The sequence below is a fragment of the Rhipicephalus sanguineus genome, chromosome 4 (assembly GCF_013339695.2).
Source record: "Rhipicephalus sanguineus isolate Rsan-2018 chromosome 4, BIME_Rsan_1.4, whole genome shotgun sequence".
NCBI lineage: Eukaryota > Metazoa > Arthropoda > Arachnida > Ixodida > Ixodidae > Rhipicephalus > Rhipicephalus sanguineus.
This window is the reverse complement of record NC_051179.1, coordinates 176999737-177017973: the sequence shown is the minus strand read 5'-3', so window position 1 is coordinate 177017973 and position 18237 is coordinate 176999737. Positions and strand designations below refer to the sequence as shown.

Sequence of the window (18237 nt, the reverse complement as noted above, 5' to 3'; positions counted from 1 at the left end):
AAAATGCTGGTGTCATCTGCATAAACTATGAAGTCAGCGTCATTAGAAATATTTGTTATATCATTGATATAAATGTTGAATAGTATGGGCCCCAGTATGCTACCTTGCGGTACTCCTTGAGTTATTTTTTGTAGTGTAGATTGTTCTGACATGATGGCAACGCATTGCCTTCTGTGCTTTAGATACGAAATTATTAACTCAAGAGGAGTGCCACGAAATCCGTAATGTTCTAGTTTTGTAAATAAAGTGCGGTGATTCAGGCGGTCAAACGCCTTAGAATAGTCAACAAAGATACCCAACATAAATTGTTTATTTTCAAAACTGTTCAAGATTAACTCTTTTTGTGTTAGTAGGGCAAGTTCTGTTGACATTCCTTCACGGAAACCGTACTGTTGCGCTGTTATGATCGAGTGTTTATCGCAGAAAGCCGTTATTCTTTTGCAAATAATTTTTTCCAATCCTTTTGATATAACAGGGAGAACAGACACTGGCCGATAATTCGAGAATACATTTCTGTCACCAGATTTGAAAATGACGCTAACTTTCGCGCATTGCATTTCCTGAGGAAAGATTCCGGCACATATTGAAAGATTAAAAATGTGAGTAAGTGCAGGTGATAAGATGTCAGCCACAAACTTTATCGGTCTTATCTGTAACCCGTTTATGTCACGTGCTTTGCTATTTTTTAAGGACATAAAAGTTTGGAAGACTTCATCGGAAGTTGTGGGCGCAAAAAAAGCTGTGTATGCATTGCGCGGACCTAAAAATTCAGTCGCGGCAATATTAAAATCGCTTTTTTCCAGACTAGTAAAATAATCGTTAAACTGATCTGCAAGTTCTACGCCTTTTATGACCCTGTGATTATGTATTAGCTCAAGCTCAGCAATCTGGCGGTTGTTGCGGTTTAACAACTGGTTAATTTCGCGCCAAAGCAAGTCGCTCCGACTACTTATTTGACTGAAAAGGTTTTCAAAATAAACTTTTTTAGTATGTCTCAAGAACTTTGTTACCTGGTTGCGATATTTCTTGAATGCCGCAAACTCACATGGGTCCCTTGTTTTGACAAAATTATTATATAGTAAGTTCTTTTTGCGTATCATGACTGCGCACTCGTTATTAAGCCAAGGTTTGCGACCTTTCGCACATTTTTGTACGGTTCTAAACTTAAAACACTTCTCATAGACACCTTTCAAAATGTGTAGGAACGTGCTATATGCTCTATCAGGGTCATTACAGTGAAACACGGTTGTCCAATCTACGTTTCCAATTTCGTTACGGAACATGCTTAGCGTTTTATAGTTTATTTCCTGGACAAGAAAAGTCTTGGAGTGACGAGCACCCCCAGAAGATGCACTGAATGGACAGAACATATAGATTGGCAAATGATCACCCATGTCAGCTACGATAGTACCTGCTTTCGTGTCTTCGTTAGTGCAGTTTGTTATAAAAAGGTCAAGGAGGCTATCGGAAGTGCTGCTAAGGCGCGTAGGTGTTGTTATCACATTTCTACAATGAAATGACTGAAAAATAAGTTGTAGATCACGCGCGCATTTGGTATTTTGCAAAAGGTTAACGTTGAAGTCACCACCTATCGCGAGGTACAGGTCGTTTAGGCAGATGAAACTTAGCAGCCTTTCGAGAAAAAGAAGGCATGCGTCGATATTTCCGTTTGGCGGGCGGTATAAAACAACGAAAACATATTTTTTACATTGCACGCTTAAAACTTCATAGTCTGGCGCTATAAGGCAGAATTCTGGTAGCATCGTGCATGACAGCTCATTCGATACCAGCTGCAGCACGCCTCCACCACGACGTGTAGGTCTGTTTAAGAAGAAAGTTTGATATCCGGGAACGCTAAGTACGTCGTCAGCATATTTGTACCAAGTTTCTGATAACATTATTACATCGAAGTTAAAAGAAAATGCATCAAAAAACAAAGTCAACTCGTCGTATTTATTCCTCGCGGACTGCGCATTTAAGTGTAAAAATTTCAGATAGTCGCCATGGTTCGAAATATCCAGTTTATAAAGCATAATTTATCACAACAACGAAGTAAAATGCAGAAAGTGGCACTCACAAGTGTGCAATTAGCTAGTAGGCGTTTGGTCGACCATTTTTTCTAGGTCAATTTCACATGCAATCCGCACAATGCGTGATGTTTCCGTTTGCCGCGCGAAAACTTTGCCACCTTTGGCCCACGCAAAGCGCCAGTTCAGTTCCCGTTTTTTTGCTATGGTCATCCCAAGCAGCTTCTTCAGCCGCGGGCAGAGGTGCTCATTAATATAGACCGGCTGCTTTTTCGTGTAGCCGATGTCTGCTGCAGTGAACCTACTTTTTCTGGCCCTTTCGACGATAGCATCTCGCTTAGCACGGTTGTTGAAAACGACTAAAATGTTAGGGTCAGAATCGGCACTCCGCGTAGGCAACCGGTGGCAAACTTCAATGTCATCTTTCCTTATTGGTTCACCTATCAGATCGCCCACTTTGCTGAGTATGCCTTCAAGGCTCTCGTTTGCTACCTGCGGAACCCCTTTGACTTCGATATTCTTATTTCTAGAGTATTGTTCCTGCGCTGTAATACTCAATGCATTTTCATGGGCTTTCTTCTTCAATGCTTCAACTTCTTGCAGGAGCGCTTCCTGCGTTGCTCTGAGAGTGGCATTTTCCTTTCTTAGTTCAGTGCATTCATTTTTCAGAGACTCAAACTCTTTGTTGATGAAATCCATACTAGTTTTCATCTCCCTCATTTCTTTACGAAAATCACGCTTCAAGGCATCAAGTTCTCCTGACATCGTCAATGTTGGTAAATAACACGCAACAACAGTTGTAGTGGCAGCAAGGGACAGCAAAATACAAATTGAAGGAGTGCACTAAAAATCGAGAAAGTTCCAACCTGAAGAAACAAGTGGAAGCGTTACGGATACGCTCGGTACGCTGCCCCAGCTGCCAAGTGTCCGTCGCAGTGGCCCGGCGTCCTTTTATCCGATACCAGGGTGTGACGTAAACGCCACGTGGTACTGTACAGGCTGGCCTTTTTCCAGAGCGGTGCAGCAACGCAGGAAAGATGCAGCGGTTACGTAGCTTGGCCACGAACTTTCAGGCAGACTGTCGCGCTTGCTCCGGAAGGCCCTGAAGAAACAAGTGGAAGCGTTACGGATACGCTCGGTACGCTGCCCCAGCTGCCAAGTGTCCGTCGCAGTGGCCCGGCGTCCTTTTATCCGATACCAGGGTGTGACGTAAACGCCACGTGGTACTGTACAGGCTGGCCTTTTTCCAGAGCGGTGCAGCAACGCAGGAAAGATGCAGCGGTTACGTAGCTTGGCCACGAACTTTCAGGCAGACTGTCGCGCTTGCTCCGGAAGGCCCTGAAGAAACAAGTGGAAGCGTTACGGATACGCTCGGTACGCTGCCCCAGCTGCCAAGTGATAAATGGCAGGAGTGAGGAGTGATACACAAAAGTGTGATAGTTATTAAATGGCCACCAGTTCTATAACAACATGGAGGACACTTGAGCTTCGCCTTCAAGAGTAGAACGCGTTTGACTAATCGCGCACCACTCTAATTGCCTTCTCTATCGCTAGCCTGGCTTCGCTTCGTTCGCGGTGGACACCTTGACCATGCCGCAGGTAAAGGGACGTCTGTGCGCATAACGCTAGCCGTTTCAAACTATCCTAGCATACCTACCGCAAGTACTGTTGCGAAGTGCCCTCTACGTCTTAATTCTTCATTTTGCTAATTGGCGAAGTACGCACTACGCGTCCGTGAGGCAACACGCTCCCCTGCACACCTGCACACTTTCTCCGTGCTGTTGCTGATGGTGATTAACTATGCCTGAATGTTTTGTAATGCGTGGGACTTTAAACCACCCACTCGTCGCGCAATTCACATGTTTCCACACCTGGTACGAGTGTTTGCCACGAAATGTTATATGCGTTAAGCAGACTCCTCGCACTGCTTGACATTCGAATGGGGTTTTTTCCCGAAGTACATTCAAGCCCAGACGTGGCTCTGTGGTAGAACACCTGTTTGCCACGCAGAAGGTTTGGGTTCGATTGCCACTCGGAACGGAAGATTTTTATTATTTATTTATTTCAATCTATCTCGAATTTTCGCTCACGGAAAACGCCAATTTTTCGCTCGCAACCTACGACGCCGACACCGAAACCGGAATTTCTGCGAAACGAGAGTATAGTTATGTTTCGCGGCTATCCACTATCAACCAGTTCAACCAGGCTATCAACCAGTTCAGAACTGCCTTTTGTACCTCCAAAGCAGCAGCTCTGACTGCATCGTCACATCACAATCAGATATCAGAGCACGTCATTCGTTTTTTTTTACTGGTAAACTGATTCAACCGCAAACTGATTAAACCTTCGCCTCAGAAATTGCGCGCTTAGCCACTGCTCCATGGTGGGTGTTGTGCAGCTCTTGTTAAGCCCCAGTCACACCAAGACTCCCGAGCTAAGAGAGTACAGGGTGTGCGATGAGAAAAGAAAATGTTTACATTTGTGCCTTCAGACAGCGCTCCTGGTCCGCAGTGCCAGATATACGAGATGCGCTGTTCACGGAGGTGGACAAGTTGGGCAACTCGCTGAATGGCTTCGAAGCGACGTGAACGGGGCTCGGGAGTGCGCCATGCCCAAGTTTCTTTTCGTGACGACGCACAAGCTTCTTTTATGCGCATGAGCGCAAAGCTTAGCGCTCGGTTGCCAGACGTGAAAAATTCGAATACATTGGCTTCGGTGAAAAACGCATTTTTCAAGAGTTGCGCCATTTAATCCCTATTTGAACAGAATGATCAGTGAGAAAACTTGCACGGTGCTTCGGTTGTGGTTCGACTGAAAAAGAAAAAAAAAAAACAGGCGCATTCCGGCACTCCCATCTCATGAGTGTCTAAATATTATAATTCATACATTAAAGTTTGCCTAAAGTTCCACAGGTGTTGTTTGGGGTCTATTTACGCGCTCATGCAAGCAACCGTAACTCCTTCGCATCGTCTCGCGGCTGGTATGAAAACCCTTACACGAGGCCAGTGGTAATTGAAAAGGCACCCAAAGTTTCATTTCCTTCACGCAGGGCCTGTCGGACGACTGGCAGTCTCGGCTGCAGGAGGCCAACGTGTCCGTGCTGCGAGCCTCGATCGAGGCGCACGAGCGCATGGACCGCGAGATCGGCCTGTGGCAGTGGGCGCGCTCGCTGCGCTTCCCCTCCGAGCACCGGCCCGAGGCGCTGCAGCCGAACCTGCTGAGCGTGTTCGTCGACGAGCAGCTCACCGGCGACGTCTCCTCCCTCATGACGCTGTTCATTTTCGAGACCGGAAACACAGTCTACCGCGCCATCTTTTCCATCCAGAAAGAGGTGTGTTGCCCACATGGGCTCAGTACGACAATGAGAATTAGGCTAGCGTCTTCACGGAATACCGTGTTTTGAAGGGAACGGAACGAAAAAGAGCTTGCCTACTTGCGTTTAGGTGCACGCCATGAGAAAACTGTGCAGAACCGTGCACCGCGTCTCCCATATTATGTTTGGTGCTACTGGAAGTTACGGCCCATAAATAAAATCAATGCCCCTTTCTTAAAGAAAGATTGTTTAACACGAAGCTTTCTCCCATGCAAACTGAATCAACGCCCGAAGTCACGCATTAAACCCAAGAAATGCTGAACGACCGGATGCGATGGAAATCTGATTTAATTGCTTGTTTAGGATTGTATTTCTGAGCGTCGAAGCTGAATGAAGACGCATTTCGTTAAGTCTCACAGACATTATTTTAAATCATGTAGCCCTTCATTACAAGTGCACACTCAATTTCACGGATGACTCTAGACTTGCGCAGTATCGCCTTGTGATCGCTGTGGTAGACGGTCAGATCCTCTGCCACCCGCCACGATGTTCTTGTGGTTAGGGTGCTTGACTGCTAACCCGAAGGTCGCGGGATCGAATCACGGCCGCGACGGCTGCATTTAAATGGAGACGAAATACTAGAGGCCATGTACTTAGATTTAGGCGCACCTTAAAGAACACCAGATGGTCAAAATTTCCGGAGCCCTCCACTACGGCTTCCCTCATAATCGCGAAGTGAAACGATGCGCTGCATAGATGAACTTAGACGAAAGACAGATGAACATGAAACGGACAAAGGACCTTGCGCACTAACAACTTTTATTCAACCGCTTTCGCTCGTCAAATATATACACAGGTTATAAAAGGTGACGTGTGCAATGACACAAGAAGGAGCAAAGAATCAACAAGAAAGTGTGACGCAACAGCTCCAGTGAGCACGTGCCTTCAAGACATCAAGCAATTCATTGACGTGTGCCAAACCAGTGGTTTAAAAACTCAACTGTGTCAGAATCTAGCGCTACCGATGGTGCACTTACACAATCGCGGCCCGTTATCTCATTCATTAGGAACGCCTCAACCACTTCTCTCTTTTTTCTGTTATTTCCCACAAGTGCTAGCTTCTTTGTATTCTTAAAACATGGTGTGGACTTACAGTTACAACAGTGTGCTGCTAAATTGCCAGAAATCGTCAGCTTACCTACCAAATTTTCATGCTGCCGCAGCCTTTTGTTAAGGCATTGGCCGGTTTGGCCGACGTATGTCTTGCCACATGTAAGAGGTATTTCATAAACTACACCATTTGAGCACTCTACATAAAATTACTTTCACCCCGTTCCTTTCCCCTGTTTTTTTTTTGAGCCCATGAGATACCACATGTATGTACGGAATTACAGCCATCTTTTTGTATTCTTTGCTGTTTTCTTTGTCCGGTTTTGCTTTGCCACAAATATCCGAAAGCACTTTTTCGCAGACCGAGACGATTAGTGTCTTTGGGTATCCACATTTCAGCAGTTTCTTGACCTGCATAGCAAGTGCGCTACCTTTCTTGTGGTCACAAGATTTTTTTATTGCCTGCCCTACACACGAAGTTTGTAGTAAGAAGGTGTTATTAAGAAGTGAAAACGAAAGTGAAGAAGACGACGGAGTGCACGCGAGAGAGGCCAACGTGAAGCGCGTGACCTTCAAAACGGCGACGACAGAGCGTGCGTGGCCAGCGATCGAGCAAGAAGCAGCTCGTTCGATCCGCGAGCTGGGAGGCCATCAGACCAGCCGGGACGAGCCTGGCGTTTCCTGTGGCGAACGGATGTCCCAGGCGAGGCCTTGCGGCGTGTTCCTGTGGTGGACGTGCGAGCGGGCCAGACCAAGTACTGATGGTGTGCCAGATGGTGTGACCGAGACCAGCTAACTACCGAGTCGGGCCATGGTGCTGACGCTGCTAGGGTCCGGCACTACCGACTTCTGAGGGCGTGGTCCTGGCGCCACGTATTCCGGTCCGGCACTACCGAATGCTGAGTGGACTCGGTGCTACTCCGGGTACATCGTGGTCCGATGCGGTCTTGAGCGAGCAGCTAGGGATCTGGGTCCGACACGTCGACGGCTCATCGTGCATCTCCTGCTGCGAGCGTGCGTCAGCTACGCGGTCATCGGTGCCGTGAGTGACGCCTACGGAACAATAGACTCCGTACTAGGCTGAACGCGCAGATATTCGCGTAGGCGTATATGACTGTAAGGATTGAGGCTTTAGGGAAGAGTACTTGTGTATATTAGTGTCTAGCAAGTGTATGTTATGTATTTGTCTTTTGATGAGTGTTGTGTATAAATGTTTTCTTGTCCTTGACTCTGTCTGTGTCTGAGGGCCCACGAACCCATCATCACAATTTGGCGAGCCTATGCCAGGATGGCTTATTAAAATCTGAAGCCATTACTCAGATACAGCCTGTGTCATGGAGAAGGAAAGATTTATTGCACTTGGCCGAGAGCTTGAGCTCAGAGACTGGGTAGAACGAGAGTGCGCTCAAGCTCGCGATGAACGCGCTAAAGAACGCGAGGTTGCGAAAGAAAATGCAGAGCGACAACAAAAGCTACTGGAGCAGCAGCAGAAAGTGCAAGAACAGGAGCTAAAGATTTTGGAGCTGAAGCTTCGACTTCAGGAAATCGCGGGAAGACAATCAGCCGAGGCTGGTGAACCAGGGGGATCTGCCACGAGCACTACACGTGCACCGGATGTCTGCAGTCCTCATAAATTGATTCCGCCCTTCAATGAAGCTCGAGACGACCTCGATGCGTACCTGCAGCGGTTTGAACGGGTCGCAACGTGTCAAGGGTGGCCGCGTGAAAAGTGGGCTCTTTCGCTTAGCCTATGTATGACAGGAGAAGCACTAACCGTCATAGGCCGGTTAGACCCAACAGCCGCGCTGAATTATGATCAGCTAAGAGCAGCGCTTCTCCAGAGGTTCCGCTATACTGCCGAAGGCTACCGAGAAAAATTCCGTAAATCCAAGCCCGAAGAGAACGAGACTGGTCTGCAGTATGCTGCAAGACTCTCCGGCTACTTTGACCGTTGGCTGGAGATGGGCAAAACGGAGACAAGTTTTGTTAGCTTGAGAGAATTAATAATTTGTGAGCAGTTCATGAAGGGTTGTTCTCCAGCACTCAGGATCTTTCTCAAGGAAAGAAGTTGCAAGACACTGAGTTCGCTGTGCGAGACTGCGGATAACTTCATGGAAGCGCAGGCGCTCACAAACTTAGGAAAAGAACGCACTCCCAAGGAGCCAGGACCGTCGGTGTCGAAGTCGGAGTCTGCGAAGAAGATGGAGAAGGCCGCAAGTCGCTGTTTCTTGTGTGACAAGGCAGGCCATCGCGCAGCTGACTGCTGGTCCCGCACGAAAGGGAATACTTCCAGCCGATGTGGAGTATGTGAAAAAAGCGGTCACAGCAGTGACAGATGCCCCAGTAAGAAATTTGGCAAAGACCAGGCATCATGTATGCTGTCGGAGAAACGTGAAGCTTTGATACCTGAACAGCAGGGGAGGGGCTACGTTGTGCTCCAAGACGGCGAAGCAATACCCATCGTCAATGTCACATCAAGTCGACGATCTGAGACAGTTGGAGTCGCCGACATGCCTGTTGTGGAAGGGTTTCTAGAGAACAGACCAGTGCATGTACTTCGAGACACCGGCTGCAACACGGTCGTCGTGCGACAATCCTTGGTTCCGAAGGAGAAGCTCACGGGAACAACGAGCCCAGTGTACTTACTGGACCGCACTGTGCGATACCTCCCAGAGGCAAAAGTCTTTTTGCAATGTACATTGTTTACTGGGGAGGTACTCGTTAAGTGTATGACTGACCCATTATATGACGTCATTTTGGGAAATATCAAGGGCGCAGCGTTGCCGGATACGTTACCTCCAAATAAGTCAGCACCACATGGCCATGTGGAAACAAGGCATGCACCGTGCACAGACTCTAGCAAAGGAAATGCTGTCACTGGTGCGCAGAATGTATCTGGCGATTTGCCCGCATCCCAACCAAGATCGAATGCAAAGGAAGCGTATGAACGCTCACGTGAAGACATGGAAAAGCGGCCCCAACCTGAAGAAGTCCTCGTTGGGAAAGCAGGAGAAACGAGGAAGCATACTTCCTTACCTGTGATGACGCTGCCTGCTTTAGAAGTGGGAAGTGAGGCGCTTAAAAAATACCAGGCGGATGACGAAACTTTACGAAATTGTTTCGAGGCGGTTGGGAAGAAAATCGTGTCGAACGATCGGGAAACGGTGTTTTTCATTCGGCACGGAACCTTATTCCGCAGGCACAAGTTGCCAGATGGGACTGAATTGGAGCGACTTGTTGTACCACGACAGTTGCGTGAGGTGGTGCTGAAACTAGCCCACGAAGGCATTTTAGCGGGCCATCAAGGTATCACGAAGACAGTGAGCAGGGTCACTGCAGACTTCTACTGGCCGGGTGTCCAATCCGACGCAAAACGCTTCGTGAAATCTTGCGACATCTGTCAACGGACGGTGCCACGTCACCTGGTGGGACGCGCTCCCTTGGGCACCACGCCTATCATCGAGACACCGTTTACGAGAGTCGGCATCGATATTATCGGTCCATTGTCACAAACATCTGAAAGGGGCAATCGCTACGTACTGACAATGATAGATTTTGCAACGCGATACCCCGATGCGGTAGCACTTCCCTCCATTGAATCGAGGCAGGTTGCAGAGGGTCTCCTGGAAATGTTCTCCCGCGTCGGCATACCAAGAGAGATCATCAGTGATCGCGGCACATCTTTCATGTCAGCAGTCATGAAGGAGTTCAGTCGACTGCTTTCGTTCAAGCAGCTGCCCACTACGCCATACCATCCCATGGCCAATGGTCTGATTGAGCGCTTTAATGGCACATTAAAACGCATGATAGGGCGCATGTGTCAAGAGCGTCCAAAAAGCTGGGACCGCTACCTTGAACCGTTACTGTTCGCTTACAGAGAGCTTCCTCAGTGTGACACTGGGTTCTCTCCATTTGAACTATTATATGGCAGATATGTACGCGGGCCTATGGCGGTTCTCAAACAGCTGTGGACAAACGGTCGCCTTGATGAAGAGACCAAGACGACATACACGCATATGTTGGAGCTTTGGCGACGTTTAGAACGCACCTGTGCGCTTGCACACGAAGAATTGAAGAAAGCGAAAAAGCTGCAAAGAGGGTACTACGACAAGAAAGCGAGAAAGCGCGAACTTGTCCCTGGTGACCAGGTGCTGGTATTATTACCAGCCGATGCTAACAAGCTGGTGCTTTCCTGGAAGGGTCCCTTTCCTGTTATCGAGAAACGCAGCGAACTGGATTACCTCGTAAACCTGGGCCATAAGGTTACGCTTTTTCATATAAATATGTTAAAGAAGTATGAGGAGCGCAAGCTACTACGCCAACAAATGACCGCAAGGGCTACCGCGCGAAGCCGAGTATACTACAATAGAGAGAGAAGGCTTCACGGTAGTCGCTTCAATCCACAAGTATCATGTTCTGTATGACCGACCGTTAACCCTGGATTGCGGTGGGTAAACACTGACGTGAAGTCAGTATGTGAAACACCTAAATGAGTCTACGGTGCAGTTTGCTTCTGATGCAATATGACTTTCACGTAGAACACATTCGTGGTGTGGATGATGCGGATGCTGACTATATGAGTCGTGCGGCTTTTACTGACCAGTGATTGCCGTTGTACACACTTTTATCACGTATTGTGATCATAATGCTGTAGTTCTTGCATTTGTGGATATTTCACTGTGTTTGAACTTGTGTGTTGTATTCGGAAACTGTGTTACGTGTGTACAACGTACTGAAAGTTGGGGGGAATGTAGTAAGAAGGTGTTATTAAGAAGTGAAAACGAAAGTGAAGAAGACGACGGAGTGCACGCGAGAGAGGCCAACGTGAAGCGCGTGACCTTCAAAACGGCGACAACAGAGAGTGCGTGGCCAGCGATCGAGCAAGAAGCAGCTCGTTCGATCCGCGAGCTGGGAGGCCATCAGACCAGCCGGGACGAGCCTGGCGTTTCCTGTGGCGAACGGATGTCCCAGGCGAGGCCTTGCGGCGTGTTCCTGTGGTGGACGTGCGAGCGGGCCAGACCAAGTACTGATGGTGTGCCAGATGGTGTGACCGAGACCAGCTAGCTACCGAGTCGGGCCATGGTGCTGACGCTGCTAGGGTCCGGCACTACCGACTTCTGAGGGCGTGGTCCTGGCGCCACGTATTCCGGTCCGGCACTACCGAATGCTGAGTGGACTCGGTGCTACTCCGGGTACATCGTGGTCCGGTGCGGTCTTGAGCGAGCAGCTCGGGATCTGGGCCCGACACGTCGACGGCTCATCGTGCATCTCCTGCTGCGAGCGTGCGTCAGCTACGCGGTCATCGGTGCCGTGAGTGACGCCTACGGAACAATAGACTCCGTACTAGGCTGAACGCGCAGATATTCGCGTAGGCGTATATGACTGTAAGGATTGAGGCTTTAGGGAAGAGTACTTGTGTATATTAGTGTCCAGCAAGTGTATGTTATGTATTTGTCTTTTGATGAGTGTTGTGTATAAATGTTTTCTTGTCCTTGACTCTGTCTGTGTCTGAGGGCCCACGAACCCATCATCACAAAGTTACAATCCCTCTCTTGACCACCTTTTAGTGCCCGGATTCGTAGGGCAAAAGTCCCTTCTCTGATCTGGTTCTGTATTCCCAGCACGTGCAGTGTCTCGAAAATAGTAAGCACAAATCTAAGAACTGTAGCTTATCATTATCCGGCAGGTCAATTGTGAATTCCAAACCTTTGTGCGCTTCGTGAAACAGGTTCAACACTTCTTCGACATTTATAGTGTCAAGAGGTTTATTAACGGGAACTCAGCGACGGCGCACGGCAGCGACAGTCAAAGCGGGGTCACTCTCTGCACGAGGGGCGTGCTCTCAGAGAAGAGAACGACCCACTGGAAGGCGCTCGAGAGGACGACCCATTACGGAGTCGGAACGCGTCGCTACAATTACCCCGGCTACGAAAAGGGAGCCGCCTGGCGACTTAGCAACTTGTCACTATGAGCGGGTGATGGTAGGGCTTCAGGCGCGCCACGTTGACAATGTCGCGCCCTCGACGGCGCATGTCCGAAGATGGGTCGATGGGTTCGATCAGGTAGTTCACCGGGGATGTGCGTTCGACGACACGGTAGGGGCCTTCGTATTTGGGCAGTAGTTTGGAAGAGAGGCCAGGTGCAGTGGTAGGGACCGAGAGCCATACGAGCGCTCCAGGAAGGAACGTGGGCGCAGAACTGGTAGTGTCACCGCGAATGCTTTTCTGCTGCTCTTGGCTATGCGTAGTAAAGGTCTTGGAGAGCTCGCGACACTCTTCAGCAAGTCTGGCTGTGGTAGAAATAGGCGCACATTCAGATCGATCCGGCTTGTAGGGAAGGATTGTGTCGATGGTGTGCGACGGGTGCCTGCCATACAATAAGAAAAATGGTGAGAAACCAGTAGTGCTCTGAGGAGCGGTATTGTAGGCGTACGTGACGAAGGGCAGAATGACATCCCAATTCGTGTGGTCGGCGGCGACGTACATCGAGAGCATGTCGCCTAGCGTGCGGTTGAAGCGTTCGGTGAGGCCATTCGTCTGCGGGTGGTAAGCAGTAGTTTTGCGGTGAACAACGTTGCACTCTTTGAGAATGGCTTCGACGACTTCCGACAAGAAGACACGGCCTCGATCACTGAGCAGCTCCTGAGGTGGACCGTGACGCAGCATGAATCGGTGGAGCAGGAAGGAGGCCACATCGCTCGCTGTAGCCGCAGGGAGGGCAGCAGTTTCAGCATATCGCGTGAGGTGGTCTACAGCGACGATGGCCCAGCGGTTACCAGCGGACGTCAGGGGAAGTGGCCCATATAAATCGATGCCAACGCGCCCAAACGGTCGGTCAGGGCAAGGTAGAGGTTGCAGACCTGCTGGCGACAGGTGCGTTGAAGTTTTGCGGCGCTGACAATCGATGCAGGAGCGAACGAACTTCTCCACGTAGCGGTACATCCCTCGCCAAAAATAACGTTGGCGAATGCGGTGGTAGGTTTTCGATACCCCAGGGTGTGCACACTGCGGATCAGAGTGGAACGACTCGCATATTTCATAACGCAGACTGCGGGGTATTACTAGTAGCCACTGGCGGCCGTCGCCGTTGTAATTGCGTCGGTGGAGTAGGTCGTCGCGAACGGCGAAATGGTGGGCTTGACGACGCAACAAGCGAGTGGATGGTGTGGCCGATGGATCAGTCAGCAAGTCTATCAGTGAGGCAATCCATTGATCCTTGCGCTGCTCGGTAGCGATGGTGTGAATATCGATGGAAGAAACGACAAAGTGAGACGCTGAGTTGTGGGCATTGTCGTCAGGCAAGGGAGAGCGCGACAGGGCGTCGGCGTCAGCATGCTGACGTCCGTTGCGGTACAGCACGCGGATGTCGTAGTCTTGCAGGCGAAGTGCCCAACGGGCAAGACGGCCTGAGGGATCCTTCAATGACGACAACCAGCACAGTGCATGATGGTCGGTGACGACATCAAATGGGCGACCATACAAATAAGGTCGGAACTTTGTAAGGGCCCAAATGATTGCCAGGCATTCTTTCTCCGTGACGGTGTAGTTGGTCTCGGCTTTAGTAAGCGTACGACTTGCATATGCGACAACATATTCCGGGAACCCAGGTTTGCGCTGCGCAAGGACAGCACCGAGGCCAACACCGCTGGCGTCCGTGTGTACCTCTGTAGGGGCCGTAGGGTCGTAGTGGCGTAGAATGGGAGGAGACGTCAACAAACGACGGAGCTTTGCGAAAGCGTCGTCGCATTCTGACGACCACGAATTGAGGGGCCCGTTACTTCCAAGCAGCTTCGTCAGCGGTGATATGATAGTCGCGAAGTTTCGGATGAAGCGCCGAAAGTAGGAGCATAGTCCTACGAAACTGCGCAGTTCTTTGACGGACGTAGGTTTGGGGAACTCTGTCACGGCCCGAAGCTTGGCTGGATCTGGGAGGATGCCGTCCTTGGACACCACGTATCCTAGTATCGTCAGCTGCCGTGCTGCAAATCGGCACTTCTTGAGATTCAGTTGTAGCCCGGCGTCGCTCAAGCGCGTCAAAACCTGCCGCAGGCGTTGAAGGTGTGTTGAGAAGTCCGGGGCAAAAACGACGACGTCGTCGAGGTAGCATAGACACGTGTGCCATTTCAAGTTGCGCAGAACGGTATCCATCATGCGCTCAAAGGTCGCGGGCGCATTGCACAGCCCAAACGGCATGACGTTGAATTCGTACAAGCCGTCGGGTGTGACAAACGCTGTCTTCGGTCGAGCGTCATCTGCCATGGGGACTTGCCAGTACCCTGAGCGCAAATCGAGCGATGAAAAGAACTCTGCTCCTTGCAGGCTGTCAATGGCATCGTCTATTCGAGGTAGGGGATAAACGTCCTTACGGGTGATCTTATTGAGTCGTCGGTAGTCCACACAGAACCGCACAGAGCCGTCCTTCTTCGCAACGAGAACGACAGGAGAGGCCCACGGGCTGTTTGAGGGTCGAATAACATCGCGGCGAAGCATGTCTTCGACTTGCTCGGTAATTACACGACGCTCTGTTGGCGACACGCGATATGGACGTTGCCGCAGTGGTGGTTGGGCGCCAGTGTCGATGCGATGCGTGACAGCAGACGTGCGGCCGAGAGAAGTTTGCGCTACATCGAACGAAGAACGAAATTCTTCCAACAGGCATAGAAGCTGGGAACGCTCGACCGACGTAAGGTGTTCAGCAATCGAGGAACCAAATAAATCAGCGGGTGACGAATCAGATGTGGAAACAGCACTGAGCGAATGGGAGCTGGCGCAGTGCGTGTCACTCGGTGCGTCCATAACTTGTGCGTCTTCGAGGGCTTCAGCTCTGCCGAGACATTCCCCTCGCACCAACCTAACAATGTACGGGGATGGGTTCGTAACGAAAATATCGGTGTCGCCCTGAATGACTTGCACGGTCGCAAATGGCACCAATAAGCCTTTTCTAGTGAAGACGCGGTCAGATGGAGAGAGGAGTGCAACGGCGTCGGCGAGACCGGTGCAGCAGACTGACACAGCCGTTGACGAGTTTGCAGGAAGTGTGGTGTCGTCTTTGACGAGTACCTTGGTCGCAGCCGGTGGACTGTCCGCCGGCGTCAAATCTGAGAACGGTGAGAGCTCTATTTCGGCTGGTGCGCAACGAATTACGGCGGCGTGACGGGCGAGAAAATCCCATCCCAGGATGACGTCGTGAGAGCATGAGGAAATTATGATGAATTCGACGGCGTACAGAGCGTCCTGGATCATGACACGGGCTGTGCACACCGCTGTCGGGTGAATACTGTGAGCGCTGGCTGTACGCAGGGAGAGCCCGGAAAGTGGCGTCGTCACTTTTCGCAGTAATCGGCTAAATTTAGCGTCCATAACGGAAACGGCAGCTCCAGTGTCTACAAGGGCCGATGTGCGCACACCGTCTACAAACACGTCTACTACGTTTGATGGGCTTTGCTGAGGGCTTTGGCTGTTCGATAGCGTCGCAGCCCTTGCCTCTTGGACTGCGACGACTAGTTTTCCTGGTCTCGTGCGACCGGACGAGGCCGCATCGGTGACAGTGAGCGGCGTCGTGGGGACGGTGAACGACGGGTAGATGTACCTGGGCGTAACGTCGGTGACATAGGCGGCTGCGGGTCATAATACGGGCGGCTGGACTGGTTGGTGACGGCTGATCCGACTCGAGGCGGCTGCACGCGGTTGCAATAGCGGGCGACGTGACCGGCGCAACCGCACGCAAAGCAGATCGGGCGGTTGTCGGCAGTGCGCCATCGGTTTGCCGGGCTAGGTCCCATCCACGTGGCAGGACGCGAGGGACGGGGTGGCTGCTGATATGACGACTGCATGGTGGGCTGCAGTCGGGGCGTATGGATGATGTCGGCGTACGCAGCCGGCACACTCGCTTCGAAGGCCTGAGGCCTGGCGACGGCTCCAGCGTATGTCAGCGGGGGCACCACAGGGAGCGCTGGGGGCGGCCTGGCTGCAACTTGTGCGTAACTGAGCGGCGCAGGACGCCGGAGGGGGCTGGTGGTATTCTGGCATAACCTCAGCGATTTCCTGCTCAATAGCCCGGCGTAGCGGAGGCAGCAGTGTGGTCGACGACTGTACAACATCCTGCGGGTGAGAGAAGGCCAGTAAGGAGAACTGGCGGGCAATTTCCTCCCGCACGAATGACTTTATTTCGGCGAGTAAGCCGGAGTGGTCCGACACGGCCGACAAGCCAGCGAAATCGGCGTCGCGTGATGGAGGTCGACGCGTCATAAGCCGCTGCCGGCGTAGCTCCTCGTAGCTTTGGCACAGCGTGATGATCTCTGCCACAGTGCGAGGGTTTTTGGCGAGTAGCATGGTGAAGGCATCGTCGTCGATGCCTTTCATGACGTTGCGGATCTTGTCGGCTTCAGTCATGGTTGCGTTGGCTTTCTTGCATAAGTCGAGCACGTCTTCAATGTAGCTCGTGAAAGACTCGCCGGACTGCTGGGCTCGTTCACGTAAACGCTGTTCGGCTTGCAGCTTGCGAACGGCAGGGCGGCCAAACACGTCGATGATGGCGGTCTTGAAAGCGGACCACGTAGCGAAATCGGATGCGTGGTTGTTGTACCATAGACTTGCCACACCCGCGAGGTAGAAAACGAGGTTGCTCAGTTTGCCTGCCTCGTCCCATTTATTGGGGACGCTCACACGCTCGTAGATTGCGAGCCAGTCCTCGACGTCGGTGCCATCCGCGCCGGTGAAGATAGGAGGGTCGCGGATGCGGGGGACACCCGGACATGGCGTCGGTGCAAGAGGAGGCGTTTGCTGGGCGGCGTCTTGAGTCATGGTAGCAGGCACGGTACGGGATCGTAGCTCCAAGGGCATCGAATGCGGATCGTAGTTGTTTAAAGGGCACAGCACTCTCCACCAAATTGTCAAGAGGTTTATTAACGGGAACTCAGCGACGGCGCACGGCAGCGACAGTCAAAGCGGGGTCACTCTCTGCACGAGGGGCGTGCTCTCAGAGAAGAGAACGACCCACTGGAAGGCGCTCGAGAGGACGACCCATTACGGAGTCGGAACGCGTCGCTACAATAGCATTAAATTGGTCGTAACTGAAGCAGATAAGGAAATCGTCTACATATCTGAAGCATTTTACTGCCCCCAATTGCCCCAATGCATTCGTAAGCTTTCTATTTCCTTTCCCTAGAAAGATATCCGACAAAACGGGTGCAACATTCGATCCAATGCATATTCCCGCTTTTTGCGTGTAAATGTGTCCTTGGAAGCAAACAAACAGGGATCTCAAGTACAGTTTTAAAAGTTCAAGAAAGTCTCTGACACTTATACCATACTCACTCTGGAACTTTATGTTTCCATAGCAGTCATTACTTTCCTCAACTGCCGACACTACTTCGTCCTGTGGAATGTTGTAGAAGAGGTCTTTACCGTCTACTGATATGCACTTCACTGGTTCCCTATCACTGAAGTATGCGGCAACTTCAGCAGAATTGCGCACAAGGAATGGGGGCAGTAAAATGCTTCAGATATGTAGACGATTTCCTTATCTGCTTCAGTTACGACCAATTTAATGCTATAAATGTCGAAGAAGTGTTGAACCTGCTTCACGAAGCGCACAAAGGTTTGGAATTCACAATTGAACTGCCGGATAATGGTAAGCTACAGTTCTTAGATTTGTGCTTACTATTTTCGAGACACTGCACGTGCTGGGAATACAAAACCAGGTCAGAGAAGGGACTTTTGCCCTACGAATCCGGGCACTAAAAGGTGGTCAAGAGAGGGATTGTAACTTCGTGTGTAGGGCAGGCAA

At 50.7% G+C, this 18237-nt stretch overlaps 1 protein-coding gene across 1 annotated transcript in view; it reads left to right on the top strand.

Moving 5' to 3' along the window:
- Positions 1 to 18237, top strand: part of LOC119391875 (uncharacterized) — a 120102-nt gene that overhangs the window by 75001 nt on the left and 26864 nt on the right. Inside the window, exon 6 of the mRNA XM_049414978.1 lies at positions 5077 to 5358. Within this exon, the coding sequence (XP_049270935.1) occupies positions 5077 to 5358 (282 nt within the window). The remainder of the gene's footprint in view (positions 1 to 5076; positions 5359 to 18237) is intronic.